The sequence below is a fragment of the Nyctibius grandis genome, chromosome 16, assembly GCF_013368605.1.
Source record: "Nyctibius grandis isolate bNycGra1 chromosome 16, bNycGra1.pri, whole genome shotgun sequence".
NCBI classification, from domain to species: domain Eukaryota; kingdom Metazoa; phylum Chordata; class Aves; order Nyctibiiformes; family Nyctibiidae; genus Nyctibius; species Nyctibius grandis.
This window is the reverse complement of record NC_090673.1, coordinates 11,000,579-11,023,312: the sequence shown is the minus strand read 5'-3', so window position 1 is coordinate 11,023,312 and position 22,734 is coordinate 11,000,579. Positions and strand designations below refer to the sequence as shown.

The window sequence follows — 22,734 nt, the reverse complement described above, 5'->3', positions numbered from 1 at the left end:
TCAAACACCAGTGACGTTCACAGCACTTCAGAAATAACAATGTCAGCACTACGCTCTCTCGAGGAGATGACGCGCTTGCTTTCCCCATCCCCAAGCATATGCCAGAGCATTTATGATGCTCTGATTTCAGCACCCAGCACAGAGACGGGACTTGCTTCTCTTCCCAAGCACACGATGGCCATAAAAATGTCCCCCATATCTCACGTGCTCGCTGACTGTCTTTCCAGGGCAATTGTTAACAGTAACCAGCTTTGAATGCTTGAATGAGCCAAATTGGTATTTATGATTACTGTGCTCTTTTTAATTTCTTTTTGCTTTTCCAGGGAACCACTAACACTAAATCTGTTATATTTTGTTGTATTTCAACAACTCATGAATCAAGATTCTTTTAGGAGCCTGTTGTCTTATTATTTGGCCTCACAAATGATTTCTGGAAGCAAGAAGAATAGCTAATACACAACCATAACTGCAAACACTGATCTGGAATCCAGATTACCAGATCCTCTGTACACAGAGTGCTTGTCATTTCTGAAGCATACAGAAGTAAGATTTTTGTCTAAGGCTTCTTTCCTCAGCCGGTTTCCCATACAATTGGTTCAACATCCCGGGCCGTATCTCTGAGATACCCAAAAGCCTCAGGATTTAGAGATAATTAAAATCCAGCTGGAATTTTTTGGATGAAGACCATGGTCAACAGCTTCACGTCTCTGCCATCACGTAACCCCGGCAGCAACGGCAGCATTCATCTGCGCTGGGGACCGGCCTTTCCTGGGGCCCAGCCTGGAGAATGATCTCCTCCGAGAACAAAAGGCCATTACAAACGCCACCACCTTCTGCTCTCGGGGTTAGGCATACTCTGACCCCCGTTAGCATAAACGAAGAGCAATCTGTCTGCGTAAATTTATGCCCCTTACACATTATGCCCCATGTATATGCGTATATATATTACATTTTTATGTGCATGTGTGCACACACACGTCTTTTTGAAATCCAAACCCTCCACTGAGTGGAGGGAGGGTTACGGGGCTGCAGTTTTTCCACCAGTGTTGCCCAGTGCAGCTCCATGTTGTGGGGGAGAAGCGCCTGTGCTCTTGCACAGCCCAGCTGTCACCGCCATGGCTGCATCCCACCCGTGCACACGCTTCTCCCTCTGGGGACGGGAGGAGAAAACAAACAGGCGACAGATGTGAGCCGCGTCGTTTAACGCGGTGCTGGAAGGTGCCCGGTGCCGTGGGGATGTGCTCGCCAGGAGAGGCTGCCCCAGCCGAAGGGGATGCCGAACTGCCGCCTTCTCTGACGCACAGAAGCACATCTGCCATGGTGGCGACGGGAGCGGCCGTCAGCCACACCCGGCCTGGCTGTTTCTGCTTCCCTACTAAAAATTCACATTAACCGTGAGGCAGCAGATTGGCTTTGCTGCTGGGGAACGTCTGCTGCAGCTCCTTGCCTTTGCGCAGCTGAAGCACTCCCAACATGTGCAAAAGGGCTCTGTGTACTGCGAGATGTGAACTTAATGCAGAAATAGGGGTTTGAAAACAGCTCGGCCTGCTGTCAGAGCCTGGCGCGCACCTCCGGAGGAACGGGCCTCCCTGCCAGCAGCCCTGAGGGGAGCGTGCGCCCGGCCGTTGGGCCCCGGCACTGAGGTGGCTCCGCTGAGGGCTCTCCCTAGGCCAGGCCGAGCCCCGCGGCCCGCAGCCCGCCGGGGCCCTGCCCGCAGCCCGCCGGGGCCCTGCCCGCCCGCGGCCGCAAGCCCAGCGCCGTCCCTCCCACCCGCCGTCGCCGGGCAACGCGGCGTGGCCGGAAGCCGGCGCGGCACTTCCGGCGCGGCCGGCGCGCGCCTTCCCCTCCCGCCCGCCGCCGCCAAGATGGCGGCGCCCGTCTCGCTGCAGGTGGAGTTCGGGTGAGCGCGGGCGGCAGCGGCGGCGGGGCCTGGGGGCCGCAGCGGGGGCCGGGGACCCGGGCGGAGGGTAGGGCCGGGCTGGGCCCCTCGGTGAGGCGGCTGCGGCCCTGAGGCGGAGCGGCTGTTGCGCGCGGCCTGGCGGGCCGCTGCTGACACGGGGCTTCGGGGCTGCGGCCCGGGGTGGCGGGTGCAGCCGCCCCCCGGGAGCCGGGCCGGGGTGTCAGGCACCGCCGGGAGGGGCCGGGCACCGCCGGGGCGATTTCCCGCAGCGCTGCCCAGGTAGCGCGGTGCTGGGCCGGGCCGCCGCCGCCCTGCCCTGCCCCTCTGCGCCGGGGCGGCGGCGCGACCTCGCGTACGTCCGTGTGAGTGTCTCGTGCAAGGCCTTTCCTTTCTTCTCTTTTAACCTTTTTAATTATTAAAATTATTTATAAAAACTCTTAAATCGTTTTCCGGCTTTGTTTCTCTGTGCAGATATACGTGTGTGTGTTTATGTGTGCACACGCACTCGCTGCGCTTTGTGTTTCGCTTATTCCAGTTCCGTGTGAAGCCGCGTTCTCCCTTTGTGGCATTTCGGTTTCCAGGTCTCCGTCGCTGTAGGATCTGCATTGCCAACGCTCTGGCGCTGGGAAGTTAAAATGTTTGCAGGGGAAGCCTGTGCATATTTATGGAAATACCCGTGTTGTTTTGTTAAAGCCTCCATTTAGCAGGAGCTAAAAGGCTGCTATTTATTTGCTTTTTCCCACCCTTTCACGAACACAGAAATGCCGTAACCCCTTAAACACCCTTCTCCTTAAGAATCCTTTCCTCAGTCTTTCCCGCTTCCAGCTGCAGTAACTCTCCTAATTTTCCCAGCAGAGTGAGATGCATTTTTGCTTCCCTTGGAAATGCATAAATGAGCTCTCTATGTACAAATCACAGCTGAGTTCCCCACAGCTAGCGCATCACAGAAGGACCTTATCTTGCAATCTACATTTCCCGCTGTAACAAAGCGTGACCTTGTTTTCGTTACATAAAAAAATGTTTTTCATATAATTGCTGTGACTTGTTCTCTCGCATGAATCTCTGCTCATGTTAATAATCGCCGCTTCAATTTTCGGATAACTATTTTTTGTGAGCTGGTGGAAGCACACCAACAGAGTGCTCTTTAGGAGAGCTGCTGCATATAAGTAACGCTGCCGAGGGCATAACAAGGGTTCTGTTGTGCTCTTCCGTTGCAGAGCCAAGAGAACCTAGTGTGGCATTTTTAGATATTGAATTTAAAGGAACTTAGTAACGTCTGGATGTGTCTTTGTTGATATTTAGGTGAAGATTATTTATTTTAAATGCTTCTATTTACTGTGTTGCTTTCTAAGGAATGCAAGGCACTAATAAGTTTCCAGAAAGTAACTTCGTAGGAAAATTTTTCTAAAGTAATCTACATTTAAGTTGGAAGAACATTTTGCCACAATTATATGCCCTTTGAAAACGGGTTGGTCATTTTTCTACCTCAGTTGAGTATCAAGTGAGTTGAGTTTTTTAAGAGTTTCCTCATTGTTAAAACTTTGGCCATCCTGTTCAGTCTCGAGTCAGGAGCTCACGCTGTCTGCTTCTGTGTCCCCTCTCTTAAGGTAGCATTTGTGTTTACTATCCGTGTCCCTACTCACATGATAAAGCTTTATAATCTTCTGAGTTTGGCCTGTGGCCTCACAGCATCAGGAAAACTGATTTATGTTTGTAAAGCTCAAGATTTTCACAATTGTTTTTCTTCCAGAAAAGCAACATAGGTGAGGAGCTTGCTGAGGCTTGGAAGTTGCAGTTACAAAAATTAATTATTTTTTCTAAGAGCCTAAGGAGATTAGGTACCTGGACCCAATTTAAATCCCGTTTTGTTCAGGTTTGAGGACCAGCCTCTGCGTATTTTGCTCACGCTTGATCTCTGGTGCTCGCAGAGGCCATCGCTCAGCTCTCCGAGGCTAGGCCCCCGGTACGTTCTGAGTATCAGAAGCGGGGTGTCAATCAGGTTGTTCAGTGGAGGAAGATTGTGTATTTATTTATCTATTTTTACTTTAATTTGTCATTGTTGTCACTTGCTCTGCTTGCTTCTCTCAGTCAAGTCCCTCCCGAGAGGGAATGCTTTGTAGTAAGTAGATCAAGAAAGGGTTGCCAGGACCCAGGGCCCGCTGGCTCCGCGGCTGGCTTGCTGCGTACCCTCGTGTGAGTCATTTCCTCTCTGTTCACAAGGGAACCGAGGGAGCATTTATGCCAGAGGGATGCTACAATTTTTCACGATTCATGAAAGGCCTTGAGGCTTCTGGCTAAAAGGTGTCAGGGACGAGCGATGCTGGACGTAGCGCGGTGGCTGTAGCAGTGTTTGAACTGAAGCAGTGCCGATAGCTGGAGGGAGAGGGAGGGCGTTGGGCTGGACGCTGCCCGGCGCTCTGCAAGCGTGTTGGGACGGGAGCCATCTTCCTGCTCTGTGGGGACGATGCCTGGCACCGTGGGGTTCTGGCCCGCGACGGAGCCCCCTGTGTGTGTTGGCGATGGGAGATGGCAGCTTCCCCTACGGACTTGTGGTTTGTGAGAGGGGGGGAAAAAAGACAAAGAGAATCCTGTGCTAAATATAGTCTGTGTCATTTGTTTTCTCTGTTGTGGCATCTATGTAAATCGCCTCTTTTGTACTGTCTTCCTTTTGACAATAAAGCAAAATCTCAGTGGTTCATTGTTTTTATTTCAGAGGTGGTGCAGAACTCTTGTTCGATGGTGTCAAAAAGCATCAGGTGACTTTGCCCTGTCAACCAGAGCCTTGTGAGTATCAGAACCTGTTGGATAACTTGAAAGAATGACAACAAATGACACGGAGCTGGTTTGTACAGCAGTTTCATGAGTTGGCAACAAGAATCAATGTATTTTAAAAGCACGTTCAGATGTGCCGTGGATCAGATAGCTTGGCAGACCATGGTTAGTCCTCAAAGTAAATAGCAAGCAGGAACAGTCTGAGCATCTTTCTTGTCCTCTAAGCACTTGTGAATCGAGTCCTTCCTTAAGACTTTTGCCTCCCTCCTCCAGGGTAGACATCAGCCTCTGAGTGTTGCCATCAAGTCTACATTTGTCTTGCTTGATACCTGAAACCACCAATAACCTCCTCTCTCCTTTGTTTTTTCTTGCCTGTCCTGAGGTTTCCAAGAGACATATGTGTGTGTGTGCATATATATGTAGTGTATAGACATGTGGGTGTGTGAATAGCAATGTAACATAAATGTGTTTTATCTACTCATTTCACTTCCAAGTGTATGTAATTGTTTTATATTAACTATGTGGTTGAAAACGGCAAAGCTGATGCTCGAATGTGATGCTGGATGTCCTGCCTATCGCCTTCCCTACGATAAAAAATAGGATGCTGTTAAGTGAAAGGCTTGAGTGTCCCAGGGATAAACAGTCATAATCTCTGGTTTGTGATTAGGAATATCAACGCTGAGAAGTGCTGTACTAACTCTCTTCTTTCTCCTTATGTGTGTGCATACTTCAGTTGCAACGTAATTTTACCACAGGTATGTTTTGAATTCTTCCAGCTAGATAGCAATGCTTTATGCTATTTGAGAGTGGGATTATAAACGGAAATAATACAAAGCATCAGGGAATGTTAACAACTAATATCTCATGAATGGGTAATACCATAATCTATGAGCTGTGAACGTTCAGGCCTCAAATCTTCTTGCCGTGCTTGGAAGTAATTAGAGGTTGGTAGAAGCGCTTTTGATGCTTGGACATAAGTACGTGTAATTCAAATATAATAGGAGCACTGGCATAGTGTGTTATCTTGTGGTTGAGGACAGGGCCTAGGGATCCAGAAACATGACCTGATGCTGATTTGCTGTGTGAGTTTAGTCGTGTTGCTTAACTTTCCCCTGCTGCTAGTGAAGTAGTAGTGATAGTTTCATGTATAACAAGAGAGTTCAGCATTAAATTCCAGCACTGTTAAAGCACTTAAGATCCTTAAATGGAAGATAGTAAAGAAATGCCAAAACACTCGTTTAGTTGGTTTATAAACTTGGGGGCTGGAGTACCATTTTCTTCAGTGTTCTGTAAATTTAAAATACCCACTGATATCCCCTGCATTGGTGGTGTTCAAACCATGATCAGATGCTCAAGAAGGCGGCGTTATTACATGAGATGTTTATTTCTGCCAGGGGAAGGGGAGGGTTGATATCAAAGAACGATTCTTCTAGCCTGATGATTGTCAGCGATGCCGTTTTGTGTGGCCTAATCCATTCCCACTTGAAGTTGCTGGGAAGACTCCTATAGACTTCACTAGGAGCTGGATTTATCCTAAAGGAGAAATCTTTCCCTGAAGATCTGGCTCAGTCTCGGGGTTCAGACTCATGATCTCCAGTGATTCGTTCCAGATTCATCTAACACATTATTGCTCCCAGCTTTTCACGCTGCCTTGTTTTTCAGATGCTGCTGTCCCTGTAACAGGAGGGGCAGAATGGACAGTGCACCCACTTCCCAGCTCCCCTGGTTTGCAGCCTGCTGTTTTCATGGGCGTTCGGTGGCAGGGAGGTTTCGGTTTTTGGGCATGTTGTGGATTGCAGCAGCTGAGAAGCAGACACTGAATTGTGAAGCTTCTGCTATAACGTCATTTACACCCAGCACAAGGATGGGGTAGGCAGGTGTGGGTTTAATGTCTGACAGTAAGGGATTGCTGCAGACACCCCTCGTAATATTTCCAGGTGAGAGTTGTGTTGTAGTGGTGAGGAATCAGCAGAAATGGATCAGAAACAAGTGAATAAGAAATTTGGTAAATTCTTACAATTTTATATTGTTCCTAATGCCATGTATTTTTCTCATTCATATTAGGAAACTTTAATTCACCTATCTCTGGGTAAATAAAGATATATGTAGCATGTTCCCTGCTGCCCTTGTGCAGCCAGAATTACAATGATTAGAGAAATAAAAGAGCTCAGTTCTACTTGGTGCATCCTGTTGCTTACCTTACCCCGCATGTCCATCACTTCATACTCTAGGGAAGGATCTGTAGTATGAGCACTGCTTGAAGACCTGCACTTCTAACCCCATTTAAACTGATTTCATTAGCCGTCAAGCTTATTTTTGGCCATTTTGGCCTCTCTCACCCACTCTTCCTTTCTTTCTAGGTTATTTTTGTCTTTGTCCTCTTTTTTGCAGAGCAGCTGCTTCTCTCTGGGACATTGGACCCAGCTATATTTTAATTGTTTAGGCATTTTTTTATATATCCTAGAGGTGAGGGGAGGTAGAAAATTATATGAGGAAATACTTACAAATATTTATGTGCATAAAACAGTCTGTGCTCCATAGTTGACAAGGGCAGTGTTCTCTGAATGACAGAAATGTTGCTTGAACAAATTCTTACGTGGGCATTTCCTTTTTCCTGGTAACAGGCACTAGGTGGAAAGTAGGTGGGTTCCAGATCCAGTTCACTTTTTCAAGAAGATTCAATTCTCTGTCCTTTTCTGACGCCTGAAGATGGGCTCCTGGAGGGATTAGGAAAGGCAGGAGGAAGGAAGCTGCAAATGGGCCAAGAGCAAGCCACGAGGGGTACAGCCGTGTGGCAGGACCTATTTTTATTATCCAAGGGGCTTTTTGTATCCTAACGTCACTAAACCAGCAGTTCTTTATTTCCGAAGCGGAGCTGTCTTAGCCTGCGTGTTGAAGTCGCTGCCAAGTAGGAACTTAAGGAGGTGTGATAGATCTCTGTATTGGCAGGCAGGTTCACGTAAGCCACACTTTGTGCAGGGCTGTGTAATCCTCTAGAGCTGTTGTGGAAAGAAGACCTGAAGTTAAACAAGAATCTTGTCCCAAATTGCTGGCTATTTTGATGATCCCGTTGATAATGCTGTTAGAGGATCTAAAGGCATTAATGCCCTGTTGGCTTATTCTGCATAAAAACAGTGTGTGTGGGAGAAAGCAGCTGGGGGAATAACGATATTTGTCACATGGAGAGAGGATTAAATTGGCAGGGAAATCAACTTTATTTTCAAGCATCTAAGAGGCTATTAGAGACAATGGAGCATAAAAGAGAGAAACTCTAAATTAAAAACTGAAAATGTATTTGGCAGCCTCCTCCTGAAACAAGCCACAGTAATTTAACCGAGTGCTTCAGTAATCAAATAGATCATTGTGTGACTGCTCTGCAAGTGGTGCCGGAGCTCCTTCCTCCATCTCGCTGGGACTCGCAGCGGTGGGTTTGTCTATGGCCATGCGAGCTGCATGGACAGGCGCCGTTGGAAGGGTAGGAAGTCGCTGGCATTGTTTAACCCTCGTAGTCATTTCAGGTTTAGCTCAGCAGCATCGTGCTAATGAAGAGCGTTTACAAAACCTCTCTGCTGTGCTCTCCACTGGGTGTTGGATCCGGAGGTTGGGGCTGTTTGTAAAGTCTCTGGCAGTTGTGCTGCGGGCTGCTCAGCTGCGGGTCCAGGCCTTTGAATTCCAACTTCTCCCGTGGTTTTGGTGATGGGACTTGTGTTTTTGGAGCAGCGGTGACCAGTTTCAGCAGTGATTGCTTGGACCTTCTCGGGTAATCAAGAATTCACTGTGTGTTTTGGCACTTACAAGTCTGGAAGGATAAATTTGTAATCAGTGTGTGTTGGTAATTGTTTGTGGTTTCCCTTTACCAAAAACCCATGATAAGAGCCTGTTGCTAATCAGATTTTTTTTAGAGCAAAAATTAAAATAATCTGCCAAGTGCTGCTTATGTTAAATACCCACAGAGAAGAGCATGGTAAGCTCCTTGAGAGCTTTGCTTTCCAGTGGCCTTGTTCTGCACAGCATGGAGGTCTGCTGGAGAGCTGGGAGCATTCATCTGCTTAGAAAAGAGCCTGGGGATCTCCAGAGATCAGGCCTGTGTTACAGGCAGAGTGGCTTAAAAAATACAGCATGGCCTGTGTTCGGCGTTGACTGGGGTGCTGTGCCAAACCAACGGGGAAACTCAAGAGGGGCAGTTGGCACGGATTGTACATGCCCAGTGCTATTGCTAGGTAGGACGTCGTAGTTAAGTTATTAATATTCTGGAATGCTTTTATTGCTCTGTTTGATTATTCCTAATGTTTTAAAACTTTCTCTGAAGAAAGAATAAAAATATATTTGATAATGCGGAGACTTATTAGAAGAGTGACAAAAAAATCCCATAGCTCTGTAGAGTTTCATGCAGACAAATCTTTTTAACTGCAGTGTGTGGTACTCGCAGGTCTCAAATGACTCTGGGGTTATTCCTCTGCTTGTGCATCTCTCTTAGGAAGGTAATTACATGTTGGCTGGCAAGGGAAAGAGGACTCAGTGGTGGACCTCAGGCTGGACTAGCTCAGCCCTGGGTCCCGGCCGCTCTTCCCAGCAGTCGGTGTGAGCAGCCGCGTGTGCAGCGCTGGGAGCCCGGCGTGACGCTGCGGGACTGCCAGCACCGCGACCGGGCCGTCCCCGATCGAGCGGTCCCTGGTGCGGGGCTCAGCGCAGCGGCTGCGGGCACAGCTTCGGGTCACCGTCCCAGCGAGGCCACGCGTCGCTTCTGCGCAAGGAACAAATCCTTCAGAGGGGACGGGGAAACGAATGGGCGCCCTCGCAGGAGCAGGCCCGGTGCTCTCCCGCGTTACCAGATCAGCTCATCCCATCTCATTGTGGAAGGAGCTTCCCAGGCACCGAGAAACCAGCTCTTGTGTGTGACCAAAAGCCCTGGGATAACAAAGCCTGGCTGTTCCACCCTCCTTCCCAGCCGCTGGGTTGCAGTGCGGACACCTAGCAGGATAACCTTTCTGTGCCAGCCCCCCCTCCCCGCTCCCTCTTTTCTCTCGGTGGGATTTGCCGTGCTGACAGCACTGTTCAGAGGGTGGCAGCGGAGCAGGGCTGGGGAGGAGGATCCGGGCCCTTTAAACCGCTTAGCATGCGGTTCACACGGCTCCGGGCCAGCTGTTCCTTTCTCCTCCTGCCCTCACTCGCAGGAGTTGTTTGCTGAGCTCAGAGCTCCTGTGCAAAATTGCTTTTCAAAAGAGCCACTTTCTGCTTAATTAAACAATGAGCCGCCGTCCCTCTGCACATCTGTAAAGCTCCCTCTGCAGCCCCTTTATCCCACAAACTGCTCCATTCTTACCTCCATTCACTTGTAAATCTTACCCCCCCTCTCCTCCACCCTAATCATCTCACTGGCCCTTTCTTTTCCCCTTTCAAGTAAGACTGAGGAGCTTGGTGTATCTGTGGGGGTGGCTGGGATGGGTGGACAGGAGTCGATTTAATGGTGCTTGCCATATATGAAAGTCTAATAATAGCGAAGAAGATCTGAGCCCGAAAGTGAGAGGCCAGGGCTGGACTCTGCGCCATTGCTGTATTCAGAGGAATAAAATCATGGCCGTGACTGAGCCGAGCTGAGACACTGCCTCGTCCCGCAGCCAGAGGGGACACCAGCCACCAGCCAGGCTGGGAGCGGGGGCAAGGAGTTGACTCCAAGGCGCTTTCTGATCCAGCTGGCAGTGCCAGGGAGAGCCCAGCCCAGGGGATTCCCTCGGCCAGGCAGTGCCAGGCTGCCGGGGGATCCCTCTGCACGCCGGCAGGAGCTGCCACCTTCCTCTGGGGTCTGGGGTCTCACATCAGCTCCCTGTATTCTCTTGTGGTAGGGATAAGGTTTTCCTTTTTAACCCTCGGTGCGTGTGCACTCCCACAAAACCCAGAAGCCGGGAGAGAGGAGAGAGGGGAAATTTCAGTTCGATGGGTTTCGGCTGAGCTTTGTGCCCGCGGTCAGTAGTGTGTTCTCTGAATTGTCTTCCTGAGCAGCTTAAAAAAAATTAACCAGAAACATTCAAGGTTAAGCAGGATAAATGAATGGAAAAGTGATGAGGTGGGATATCTCCTTTATCACTGGGAAGGACAGATTATAGCCAGGGTGACGCAATATCATCTAGCATAGATTGATAGGGAGGGGTGAAGAAATGGGAGTTTGGTGCATTAGCAGAAGATTTCTGACTGCAAAAACTATTAGACCATGGCACAGTCTCCTTGGGGTTTGGTAACAGGTCTACATTGCTCAAGCATCTTAAAACCAGGGCGAGTAAGGCTCAGGATGGTCTGTTGTTGAGAATAATTCTGTGCTGGCAGAGGGATAAAATCACAGGACATTATTTTTCATGTCTGCGATTCCCAGTCTGGCTCTGGGAGAGAGCTTTGAGGCTCTCCCGGTTCCTTCCTTTGACAGTTTTGAACGAGAGGCAAGACCCCGGGCCAGCCCTAGTGATCTGTGATCCTAATTAAAAGAGACAGTTTGGTGCACTGGCATTTATTTGGGAGCCTGAAGTGACAATAGCATTGGGTGTTACAGGATTAGATGCTCTGACTTTGGAAATGAGTAGGGATTAGGTTTACCCTGAGGATCAGCTCGGAGCTGCTTTTTTTTTTGTCCCAGGAGCTGCTGGATCTGGAGGTTTGATGCTGGCTAGAGAGTGGGATTGGAGATCCCTTGAACTTGTGTTCTCCTACCGGGGAGTGGAAGATCCCAAGCAGCTCCTCTCCAGTTCATGAGAGCTGTGATTAAAATCTCAGGGTTGAGAATTGCTGGGTGATGGCTGGGGTCTGATTTTTCACTGTTAATAGGAGGGCTGTGAAAGACCCCTGTGATCCCTTCCTCTTGTGGGGACACAAGGAGATGGAGAAGAGCGTTGCTGCTCTAGCTGAGAAGTGAGAAAAAGATGTCATAACACAATTAAAAATCACAGAAGCCAAGACCTTGACGTTCTTTTGTAGCAGACAAGAACAGATGAGAGCAACGATTGGGATTCTCTTATATCTGGCTGTAGTTACCCCCTAATTTTTTCCCTAGTACTTAAATCACTGCCCACTCCAGCGCGTGGCAGGGCTGGCTTGTGCGCTTGTCAGAGAAAATGGATTTTGCTCTTGCTGCAAGATTTTGCTTTGCTGCTCACTCTGCATAGTACTGAACCCATTTGCCTGTGACTCCATTTATATCAGCTATTCCAGGTCTTCTTCTGCAGTTCATGGCACACCGTGGTCTGCTTCAGCGGATGATTTGCATATCAGATGGGAGGCTGGAGGAGTCTGAAGGATCCCTGAGGTCAGGTTTTGTAACGAGCTCTTTTAGAGAGCAGATTCCTGGAGGGCTGTCGGATTCAAAAGCAGAGAGAAGGCATTCACCTGGAGGGGCGGCAGGTCTCAGGAGCTGGTCTGTTTTAAAAACAAGCTGCCTAAGCGGGGAAAGGGGGATACAAATTGTCTTTCCATACATTTCCATGCAGGCAGGGGGAATAATGGCAGAGGAGCGGCAGGGAAGGGGCTTTGTCATGGTTACAGGCCGGTGGCTGAGAATGTGGGTGGAGCGGCGCTCGTCCAGAGTTAGTGACCTCAGCAAATTGGAGCTCAGCCATGGTCAGTATGATAAATGATCTTATTCTGGGTCGAAGAAATGGTACCCCACAGGGAGGTATCCGCAAGGCGGCCCGGGAGAGCGCTGTGCTCTTGCAGCACTGACCCCTTAGTGACCAGTGCTGCATATATCTTATTTATCACAGACCAGAGGGAATTTTCCATGGTTCGGCCTTTATAGGGTTCCCCCATTTCCCTGAAATAAGCTCCCAGTTCTGCAGCCACGGCGAGACTATGGGTGTAATTGCACCCTCTGGGTGCCCTTTGAGGCACTGTCTGCTTTGTGTGGGTTTGTATGTGGATTTTAAGGCCGGGGACACAGAGGTGTCTGGTCATTGCATGTGTGTGTGTGATCTGCCAGCGACCTGTGCAGTGCCCCGGGAGCCGAGAGCTGCGTGTCAACTGGGGTTACGGTTGTGCAAAATCCTTCTGTGCTTCTGCACATTTATCAGCCTCGTGCGAGATCCTTCTGGTGTAACACCCAGCTCGGTGTTTCTTACTCGAGGCACCTGGTTTCTCTCTGCACACAGCGAGTGCCCCCTTTGCTGAGTTATCACTGATGAATCTGTCAGGCCCAGGAGGTTTTATTGAGCTGGGAAAGATCTATGGATTCCAGCCCTGGTTTTGAGGGTGGAAATGAACCCAGGCCCTTGTTCCAGACAGTGCTAAAATGGAGTCTTAGATGCATTTCTCTTGCAGGGGAAGCTCAGCAGATTCTTCATCAAGGAACAGTTGGGGTAATGCAGAAGATCAGGCCTTGGAGGATACGCAGGAGGCCCGAGCAGACTGTGCAGTTCTGTCTGCCACAACCAGGAGTGTTTATGATGCAGCTGGGCTGAAAATGAGCCGACGCTGTTGGGTTTTTGTGTGCCCGCTCGCTGCAGTTTTTGCATCCTGTCCGCTGGCGTGACAAGCCGATGACTTTGTGTCACTGCAAGCACACGCTTCGTTTTCCTGCGCTGTGTGTTTTGTGGGTGATTTGTTTTATGCGTGTATTGTGGATTTGAGCTCCCATCTGTGCACTTGAACTAAGCAGTTTTCGCAAACGTTTGTCGGTTTTTCTTTTTTCTAATTAACTTTAGATTATTTTTCCTGAGAATTTGGAGGGGTTTGAGGTACTGTTAGCACAGGCAACAGAAGCTGTCTCTGTGTACAAATGAGACAGGGATTTCCTACCATGTGCTTCAGTCCCTCCTTTGCAGTTTGAGAAAATTTCAGCTTCCTTGGCCAGTTCCCTCTGGCTTCTCTGCTGATACTGCCAACGGCGAGGGCAGTTAACGATAATTAGAGCGGATTTTTTGGTGTGGATATTTGTTTGCTGTGAATGAAATGGAGCAGGCTACCAAAAGGATTTCATTGAGACGTTGCAGCAATGATAAAAATATGTCATTACTGCATGAGCTGGACTTGAGTTGGTGATGTGGGAGCGAAACGCTGTATCATCTCAGCTCACCTCAGCCTCGCCCCTGGGCCGAAACACAGGGTTGCTTTCACAGCCAAATGGCAGCAGGCGTAGTACAAGTGTGCTCCTGAAACAGCAAATGCCTCTGCTCTGTGGTGGGGGCCAGCTTGAGAGCCAACACGAGTGCACAATAGCTGCGTCGTAGTGACGGTTTAACTTGTCAGCGGATGTGGTGCCTGAGCAGGCTGAGATTTTTTCCCCTCCTTATATGTCATTTGTAGAGGACCTGCTGTTTGCATAGCAAATCCTCAGCCCAGGGAGCTGGAAACCTGTTAGACCCGTAGCGTGGTATCAGAAAGAAAATGTCTTAGGAACACTGTGTGTGTCAGCTGTAAGAGATAAGCGGTTGTGCTATAATTTACCTCGTATTATTTCCATCATGATAACAGAGTCCTGAGCTGTTGGTCGAGGCTGCTGAGCTGCAAGATGGCTGTTCCCCAGACCGCTTGCAATGGAAGTAATCTTGTTCCTTTTCAGTGGGAGATGGGTTTGGTGTGGCTCTGGTCATTTTTCATCCTTTATAATTGATTTGTTCTAGTAAAATTGGTGTACAGAATGTAGAGACATGAAGGTGGGGGGAAAAATTCAATGCTAAGCAAGCAGCCGAAAGCATTACGTGTTAAGGTTGGCTGCGGGGAAGGGGTCTTAATTTTCATTGATGTTTGGAGCAGGGAAGCTCCAGGCATGCACAGGGGTATCAGGTTTTTTTCCTACTATCTAAATTCTTCAGTATGTGTGTACGTGACTTCTGAGGAGGAGTAAATGAATGTAGGCTCAGGTGGGGCTGAAAACAACATTTATTATGGTGTAGGGAGTCTACCAGCACAGCCTGGAATAAATCAGTCCTCTCGCCCCTTCGTCCAGGCTGCTTCTAGGTGGCTGTCTTTTATCCAGCTGGTGCAGCGTGTTGCTGTTTAAATGATCTCTCCTGAAAGGTCCCAGAGGAAAGGGCTGCTTATTCCATGCAAGGAGAATGGTATATGGCACAGCTCATTGTTGTGTGTGCCCTGCTGCAAGTGCATAAATATGAAACAGCTCACGGGCGCTGCTGCGGTGGGGCTGGTGTCCCCTTTGTGTCCCCCCTCCTTCTCCTGAAGGCTCCTCTCCATCTTCTTTCCGGCTTTCGTTTCTTGGTGATGGAGAGCAGGAGCCGTTTGGGTGTGAGATCCTGAGGGCTTTACGTTGCAGCAGCATTTTTCAGGGGAAGGCGAATACAGTTAACTCTTCTGGCGGCTGACCGACCGCTGCGGTGTGTTCTGAGCGGCGCTCGCCGTCCCCGGCGCACGTTGCTAGGAAAACACCAGAAAATGGTCTATTTTGTGCTCTTAACCACGTGTCATTACAAGGGAGTCGTGGGTCAGCCCCAGGCAGGTGATCCAGCTCACTGGGCAGTTTTAAGGCACAAAGCAGCTCTTTCTGCCCTGACCAGAGCGATCCAGCGCTCGGAGGCAGCAATACCTGTCGTGCTCTGGGCATCCCCGCGGCGGGACCAGTGTGCCGGCGGGCAGGCTGTCATCCAGAGGCACCGATGCCCTGGGAAGACGGGGGGGGGAACAGAGGGGATCTCAGAGCATCGCCCTTCCCCTTTCCCTGGGAAAAGGGGCCCCCATCTGCTGCAGATGGACATGTCCCCATCGCCTAGTTGATGTGCACCTGCCCACGCCAAGGCTGTTCATCCTCGGGGTGACAGAAGTGACGGGGGTAACGTTATTTGGAAGAATCCCAGCTCTGCTCTGGGTAGCATCCACGATCCCATAGAATCCTGGGGTCAGGCAGGGACTGGCTCGAGCCGCTCCCAGTGCATTTATTTGTGCTGGTTGTGAAGCAAACACATGGGGAATCGTATGTAGAGATTGGTTTTAGCTCAGTGAGGTGCATGCGGAAAGGCTCCCTGTGACTACGGCGAGGTTACCACATGAGACAGACGTGGAAATCCATCCTGCCGTCCCTGCTCGTCCTGCGAGCGGGGCTCCAGCCCTCACTGGTGGGTTTGTGCCTTTGGAAAGCTTCCTCCCACCTCGAAAACAAACAAAACTCTTTCAGGGTTTTCACAGGGCTGTTTAAAGGAGCCCCAGGAGAATAACTGATTGTGGATTCAGAATGATGAAGTGCTTTGTGGAACGGTGAAATATAGAAGCAAATGCAGGAGAACTCCACATTGCAATTTGTCAGCTTCTCTAAAACCCTGTAACGGGTTATTCCCCCCGCTCTGTCGCTTCTCACCTCTCCAATAGGAAATTAACTGATGCTATCACTAAAGAAATTGTTTTTGCCTCACAAAGTAAAATTAATACTATAAAAACCCACCAGCAGTGTCTCCTCCTCCTTTTACATGAAGACAAATCCTTCCTGTCACCTACTGAAATGGAAAGATAAAGGCTGAGCTTTAATAAAGAAGCTATAAGCACAAAGAGTAGAGGGAGGGAGCAGGGGTGGGATGGGGAACACGCCACGGCAGCAGGTGTGATGCCGAGGGATATCGCAAGTGTCCGAAATCCAACTGCTGTGGCCGGTGCCTGAGTGTGTTTAGTGCACGGTTCTGTACCCGTTTGTGCCCCACAACTCGTGTTCCCAAGGGTTCGTGCTGGTTTTGGTACCGACAGTGTCCACCTTTAGCCCTTCCAGGTACTTAGGCTTGCTCGTTTGGACTTTTTAAATCTAATTAAACACACAGAGAGTTAAACGTCAATTTGTCAGGTGATAACGGGACGCGCAGGACGTGGGATGCGTTGAAGAGGTCTGAACCTCGGCGCTCTCCTGCTGGATTGGCGCGGCAGCACGGGCTGCATTCATTCTTTGTGGGATGCGTTTGCTGCGGGAAACCTCTTCTGCCAGACCGTGGGGTTTGGGGCAGAGCCCTGAGCTCCCTCGGGGCAGGGCTGCCTGTTAGGTGCTGCTAAGGGACAATCCTGTTCGGGGGTTTGCAGCTATCCCCATCCATCCTGCGCGTTCCTCATCTACTCTTTGGTGGACAAACAACCACTTTGTTCTGGCATCAGCCAGGAGCCGTCAGCTGGTTTGTAAACTGCCGTCCTTTCTCCTTCCAGGGGACATCAGAAACCTGCTAAAGTGGATCAAACACAATCTGTTGAAAGAACGACCAGAATTGTTTATGCAGGGGGAGTCTGTGTAAGTACAGCTGTGGTGGATCCTCCTTGTGTTTCCCGGTTGATCCCCGCGGTCTGGGATACATTTTTCCTGTCGCAAGAAGCAAGTTAATGACCATGAAAATATGGGACTTGCTAAAGCGTTAATGGGGGGTGACCCACACTACACCTCACCCTGTTCCAGGGAAAGCATGTCTGTCTCTTGCAGCCCTCGCCCCAAATCTTTAAAAACCTAAACCCTAGATGTGAAGCAAGGCCACACATGCTTTCTCTCCGTTGTCACCTGGAGCAGCGTAGCGCCTGTATCCTCAATTCCAGGAGCTTTAGCAGGTCTGCCCGTTCCCTGCTGACATCACTGGGACCGAAGCAGTCACTCGGAGAAACGCCAACAAATATTTCTTCTGGGAAATGTATTTTTATTGTCAAAATGGGGCCAACCTCGTGGAGGGGAAAAAAAAAAAAAGCCAAGAGAAATGGAGCAGCGTGAGCTGTGCAAGCCATCCCTGCCTGCGGGGTGGCGCGGGGGGTGCTTAACATTCGTCACGGATCTTTGTGAGCTGAATCGTGTGCCAGGTCCCCTGGTAACAGGAGAGACAATCGCAGGACACTGCAGATCAAAGAGGGGGAATCCCTTTGCCTGTGATCAGGGGCTCGGAGTGGATCCCGGGTGCTCGCCGCCTTTGGTGGGGGCAGCCGCAGAGCTTTCCCTGCCTTCGCATCGAGCGCTCTGCGCTAGGCTGTGGCGCGTGGGTTTTAATTACCTGGCTTTTCTACATCTACGGAAATGGATCATCTCGGAGCATCCTCAGGAATGGTGCGTTTTGATTCAAATGAGCTCGGGGATTGCTTCTGCCTCCCCTTTATTTGCTCTAGAAAGGGCACAGACTGTACCTGTTTCCACCTCCGTACTAGGATTCCTTTTTCTGTTTGCCTTTATAGGCAGTCAGCTTGTGATCTGTGCTGCAACATCCCTTGTTCTTAACTATTTGTGAAGCTTTTTAGCAGCCCTGTATCCTAATTATTTCTCTCTGTTCTGCAGGAGGCCAGGAATTTTGGTGCTCATCAACGACGCAGACTGGGAACTAATGGTGTGTACTCCTTCAGTTTGACTTTTGTTGTTGAAAATATTGCTCTTGTCTGTTCTGTTGCTCTCAGAGAAGCTATTTGTGGTTCTTGCCCCAAGTGAAGCGTCTCATATTTGAGGGGGAAGGGGCAGGCTGGGATCTCTCTCCCTGTCTTGCACTGTGGCTGTTCAGAAGCCTGGAGCCCTCCTCTAACCTGCTGAGTCTCATCAGCCAGCCAGTGTCTGAGGAGAGATCACCCGTGTTCCCTGGCCTCTGGCAACGGGCTTCACACCTCTGGCTGCTCGCAGGTCCCCCACGCGTGGTGTGACAGCGCGGTGGGCACCAGGCAGCTTCCCAGCCCCAAGCAGACCCCCTTCGCTAGAGGGAGGTGGTGCCATAGCAGGTGAAAGCAGCCCTGGGGAGATTTCTGCCCAAACAGGCAACTGGTAAAAATACTTTCCCTTTTCAGCCCACTGTTGTGCTCAGGCAACAAACAGCCCTGAACTATTTTCCTGCCTCAGGCAACCACCTGGTCCAGAAAGCGGGGTGGGATAATGAACGTCAGCGCCTTGTCTGATCCCTCACCTTTGCTTCTGTTAGGATGAAAACATCAGTCTGTCCCCTTCTGCTCTCCCTAACGCTCACCGCCTTTTTATGAGCTGTTTTCTCTTTGCACCTAGTGTTTGGAAATGACATTTGAACAAGTTTTCTTTTTTTCCTTGGCCTGCAGGGTGAGCTGGATTATGAACTCCAGGACCAGGATAACGTGCATTTCATCTCGACATTGCATGGTGGGTGAACTCCTGGAAGAACAAGAGGATGTAAATCCAAACCCCTGGGCAAAAAACCCAAGCAAAAACCTAAACCCACCCAAACCTCTCTTGAACTGCCTGTGCCCGATCTCTGCATCTTCCCACCGTGTTCACTTGTTACTAGCCATCCAAATAAAGCCCCGCCAGCACGCGGCCTGCTGTCCACCACACCACCACCCATCTTTTGGTCCTCATTTCACCTCTCCTGACTGCAATTCCAGGTACCCTAACGAGCACAGAGCACCTGCAGCGTGTGCGACTTTGTTTTTCTGTGACAGGAGGAAAAGGGGTGCTGAACCTTGAGCAGGATGGTGCGTCTTTGCAGGCAGTGAGGCTTTCTGGGGGAGCTGGGCCTGCTGTGGGGCGAGGCTGGGGTGCCTCTGCACTGGTGCTGGGAACTGGGACTCTTTTAACACAATACTCGGCGTTGGTACGGTCTGTGCACCGGCCACGGGGGTGATCGGGGAAGGGCGAGACATGAAGTGCAAGGAAACAAAAGGTGACTTTACTAGTTTTTCTCTGAGGTGTCAGACATTACAGGTTCAGAGCCCTCTGCAGTGGCTTTCCACTTGTGATATTTATTTATGGGAAGTAGGAGAGAAATAGGCTTTTTTGGGTTTGTTTTTCTGATGCCTTATGCCTCTTTCATACATGAGCTGAGGCAGCGTGAAGTACCAGCTCACGAACAGTGTCAATTTATAACCATTTGGTTGGAGGGGAAACAAACCTGTGCCCGGCCTGAGACAGCACAGAGTGATAAGGGCAGCAGATTATCTTTCTGTCACCGTGATGGACAGAATTGATCAGCCTCCCTTGCGGTCTGTGCAGGTGGGGAGCGGTGGGGAGCTGCCCTGCTGCAGCCTGGCCAGGGAAGGGAGGGCTGGAGATGAACGGTGAAAGCACGGAGACCCGGTGAAAGCACGGAGACCCGGGCAAAGAAAGTCGGTGACTTTTAACCCTTTCCATCAGCGGGAGGGGGAGGCTGCGCACTGCGCACCCTGAGGAAGTCCTGTGAGCGCAGCGGAAGTGGGTGTGCGCTGGGGCACGGGTGCTGTTCGCCTTCCAGAAGTTTCCTCGGACAGACGGACGGGCCCGCCTGCCAGCTGGGAGGCCGCGGCGAGAGCAGAGGGAAGGGGTCAGAGAGGATAGCGTTGGCACCGACAGGTCTGAAACGTGCTGCACGAGCTTCTAGGAGCGTCCGGCCGGGATTGTCCCTCCCGCGCTCCCCCCTGCCCTGCTCGCCCGCGTTTGGGCACGGCTCCGGCAGCGCGCGGTGGTCCCCGGCGGCAGCACCCCTGCCCGAGCGGCACAGGGCGCTCGCCGGTGCCGTGAGCTCCATCACTGCCTGGCTCAGAGCTGGTCTGCACCGCGCGCTGCCTGCCCTGTCCCCGCTCCCCGGGAGCGGCCGAGGAGGAGCTGGAGGCGGCGAGCAGCGCGGTGCAGCAGCCCGGCTCGGGCAGCCCGGCCTGGCACGCCGAGTGCTCCGTGCGAGGAGCCCTTCCCACCCTGCCCTGACACGGCAGCCGCTCCGTCTGACGCAGAGGGAGTGCCAAAGAGTAATTCCCCCGTCTGACTTTCTCTGGTGACTCCTCTCTCACGTTTGCCCCACCACAACCTGCGTAACTAACAGCACCCACGGACTCCGATGCTGCTGCGTCTGAGAACGCCCTGACTTCAGAGCCCGCTGCCGGCAGCGAACCGATATTCAGCCTTTTCCAAATGCAGCCGCAGCGACTCGAGTCCAGCTTGTGCCGTTTGTAAATGACACGGACGGGCCAAAGGCTCTTCTCTGTCCTGGGTTCACGGCCGTAAGCTTTGCCGGGCCGGGGAGCCGAGGGGGGATTCCAGGTGATGGTAGGAGCTGGCTGAAAAAGAAGGAACCTGTGTGGTGTGCAGCTTGAAACGGACTGAAACCAGAGTGGGAAAAGGCAGGTTCGTCTTCAGCGCTGCTGCCTGCCCTGCCTCTACGCTGCGTTTTTGCCTTAGGCTGGGCTTGTCTGTTCTTATCCCCCCCAGCTGCTGGCTCGGGATAGGGTGAGTTCCTTCCCTGGGAGGTGTTTTTCCCCTCGCCAGCGCAGGTACGCCCGGATGGCTTAGCTCCTGCTGTAGTAAAAGCTGCCAATCATCGCTAGAAAAGCTAGAAATGGGGAGATGAGGGAAGGCAGGGGAGGGGAGGTGGGGGGTACAGCAAAATCCTGTAACAAGAAAAAAAAAACTTCCTGAAATAAAAGCCTTTTCAAACATTCTCTGCCTCCAGCTTTGTCCTAGAGAGGCTCCTGGTGAAATTTTGCTCGGATCTTGCAATGCTTCCCTCCTCCTCCTGGGTTTCCTTGGCAGCCCCGGCCGAGGCGCTTGGCTTGTGGGCTCATAAAGCCTCTCTGTTAGAAGCCTTCCTCCCGCCCGTGGGTTCGTGGGGCCGCTCCGGGCCCGCCGCAGCCTCCGGCTCCGCGCCCGCCTCGTCCCCTCCGAGCCCCGCCGCGGCGGTGAGACCCCGTCCCCGCAGCCGGGGGGAGCCCGGGCCCGGGCCGCTCTCCGCCGAGCCCACCCGGTTCCCGAGAAGCGGGGACAGTTCCCGGTTCGGCGGAAACCCAGCGCAGCCGGAGCGGCCGCGGTGTGCCCGGGGCGAGCGGGGGCTGCGGCAGGAGGAGGGTGTCCCGGCCGGCGGGGACCGCGGCTCCCGGTGCGGAGGGGTCCCTGCCGCGCCCCGGGGCCGGGTGCACGCCGAAATAAATTAAATGAAATTAAAACGCCATTTTTATATATATATACATATAGCAGAAGGATAAACCGGGACGGAGCCGCCGCAGGGCCGGGGCTCCCGCCCGCCGCGCTCGGCTCCGTCCCCGCGGCCCCCGGCGAAGCACCGGAGCCTCCGGCTCGGCCCTTCCATCCCTGCCCGTCCCGCTGAGGACCCGGCCGGTATTTGCCGCGTTAGGACCGGCCCATCCCCGGCAGCACCGAGCGATGCGGAGCCGCCGCCGGTGCGTGGTTAGTTCCCTCGAAGGCCCGGCCGAGGCTCCCCGGGCTGCAGCCGGCGGCGGCCGTACCTTGCCGTGTGCCCCGGGGCAGCTCCGTCCTTCGTCCTCCGCCCCAAAGCACCTTCGTGGAGCGCAGCCGGCGGAGGTGAAACCTCTGCTACAGATGTCCAGACACAATTCTTGGTTCGTACGGCTCCATCGCACAAGAATTGCGTTTGGACAATCAGGAGCGGAGATTCCCGTCCCGGGCTCGTGGGATCTTCCAAGGGGGAGAATCCGGCTGGAGCCTGGAAAACAAGGACACACGGGCACCGGGCCGGCCGCCCGCCGCTCCCCGGCCCCGGTCCCCGGCCCCGCCGAGCCGCTTCTCCGGCCCCAACAAGTTTCTACCGCAGCCGCGGCGCTTCGCATCCCGGCTTCGATTTAACGGCACCGCGAGGGGTTTAATTTTATCAATTCGTTTTTTTATCCCTCCGAAAAAATAAAATAAAATTAAATTTAAAAAATTCAGCCCTTATTAAAAAAAAAAAAAAAAAGAGAGAAAGAAAAAAATTTAAACCAACATCAAGAAAAAATAAAAAAAAAAAAAAAGGGAAAAAGCCAGAAAACGAAAAGCAGCGCTCCAGCCCCGGCGGAGCAGCCCCGGAGGAGCGGGGGCTCGGTGCGCCGGGGCTCGGTGCCGCCGGTGGAGCTCGGTGCCGCCGGTAGCCCCGGGGGCTCGGTGTGGTGGGGATGGGGGATGCCGCGGGGCTGCGGGCACAGACCCCCCCCCCCCGGCCCCGCGCTGCGGCCGCCGCCGCTCCTGCCTCGGAGAATTCCCCAGTTCCAAGCGGATCGCCCTCGAAATGCGGGACTTGGAAAAATCGCCGAGATTTATAAATGCCCAACTGGGAGGGCAAAAATATTAATAATAATAATAAAAAGAAAAGAAAAAGAGGAAAAATCCAGGCTTCTCCCCCAGCCCCTTCTCACCGACCGGCTCCCACGAAGTTGGGAACAAATCCCCCCTCTCCAGCCAGGGAAAATCCCGGCCCGCTGCC

At 51.8% G+C, this 22,734-nt stretch overlaps 1 protein-coding gene across 1 annotated transcript; it reads left to right on the top strand.

Annotated features, from left to right (window-relative positions):
* The first annotated feature begins 1,815 nt into the window (after positions 1-1,815).
* Positions 1,816-18,886, top strand: URM1 (ubiquitin related modifier 1). Its single transcript, XM_068413955.1, has 5 exons — positions 1,816-1,900; positions 4,614-4,684; positions 16,781-16,862; positions 17,880-17,928; positions 18,635-18,886. Exons 1-5 carry the CDS (start codon positions 1,866-1,868, stop codon positions 18,701-18,703), a joined length of 306 nt encoding a protein of 101 aa, XP_068270056.1. The 5' UTR covers positions 1,816-1,865; the 3' UTR covers positions 18,704-18,886.
* The last annotated feature ends 3,848 nt before the right edge of the window (positions 18,887-22,734 follow it).

Bases quoted from the DNA above. Each gene is read 5' to 3' on its own strand.
- URM1 (XM_068413955.1), top strand. From the start codon at position 1,866: ATGGCGGCGCCCGTCTCGCTGCAGGTGGAGTTCGG. The intron at 1,901-4,613 runs GTGAGCGCGGGC...TTTTTATTTCAG, and splicing joins TCGCTGCAGGTGGAGTTCGG to AGGTGGTGCAGAACTCTTGT. The intron at 17,929-18,634 runs GTGTGTACTCCT...CTTGGCCTGCAG, and splicing joins ACGCAGACTGGGAACTAATG to GGTGAGCTGGATTATGAACT.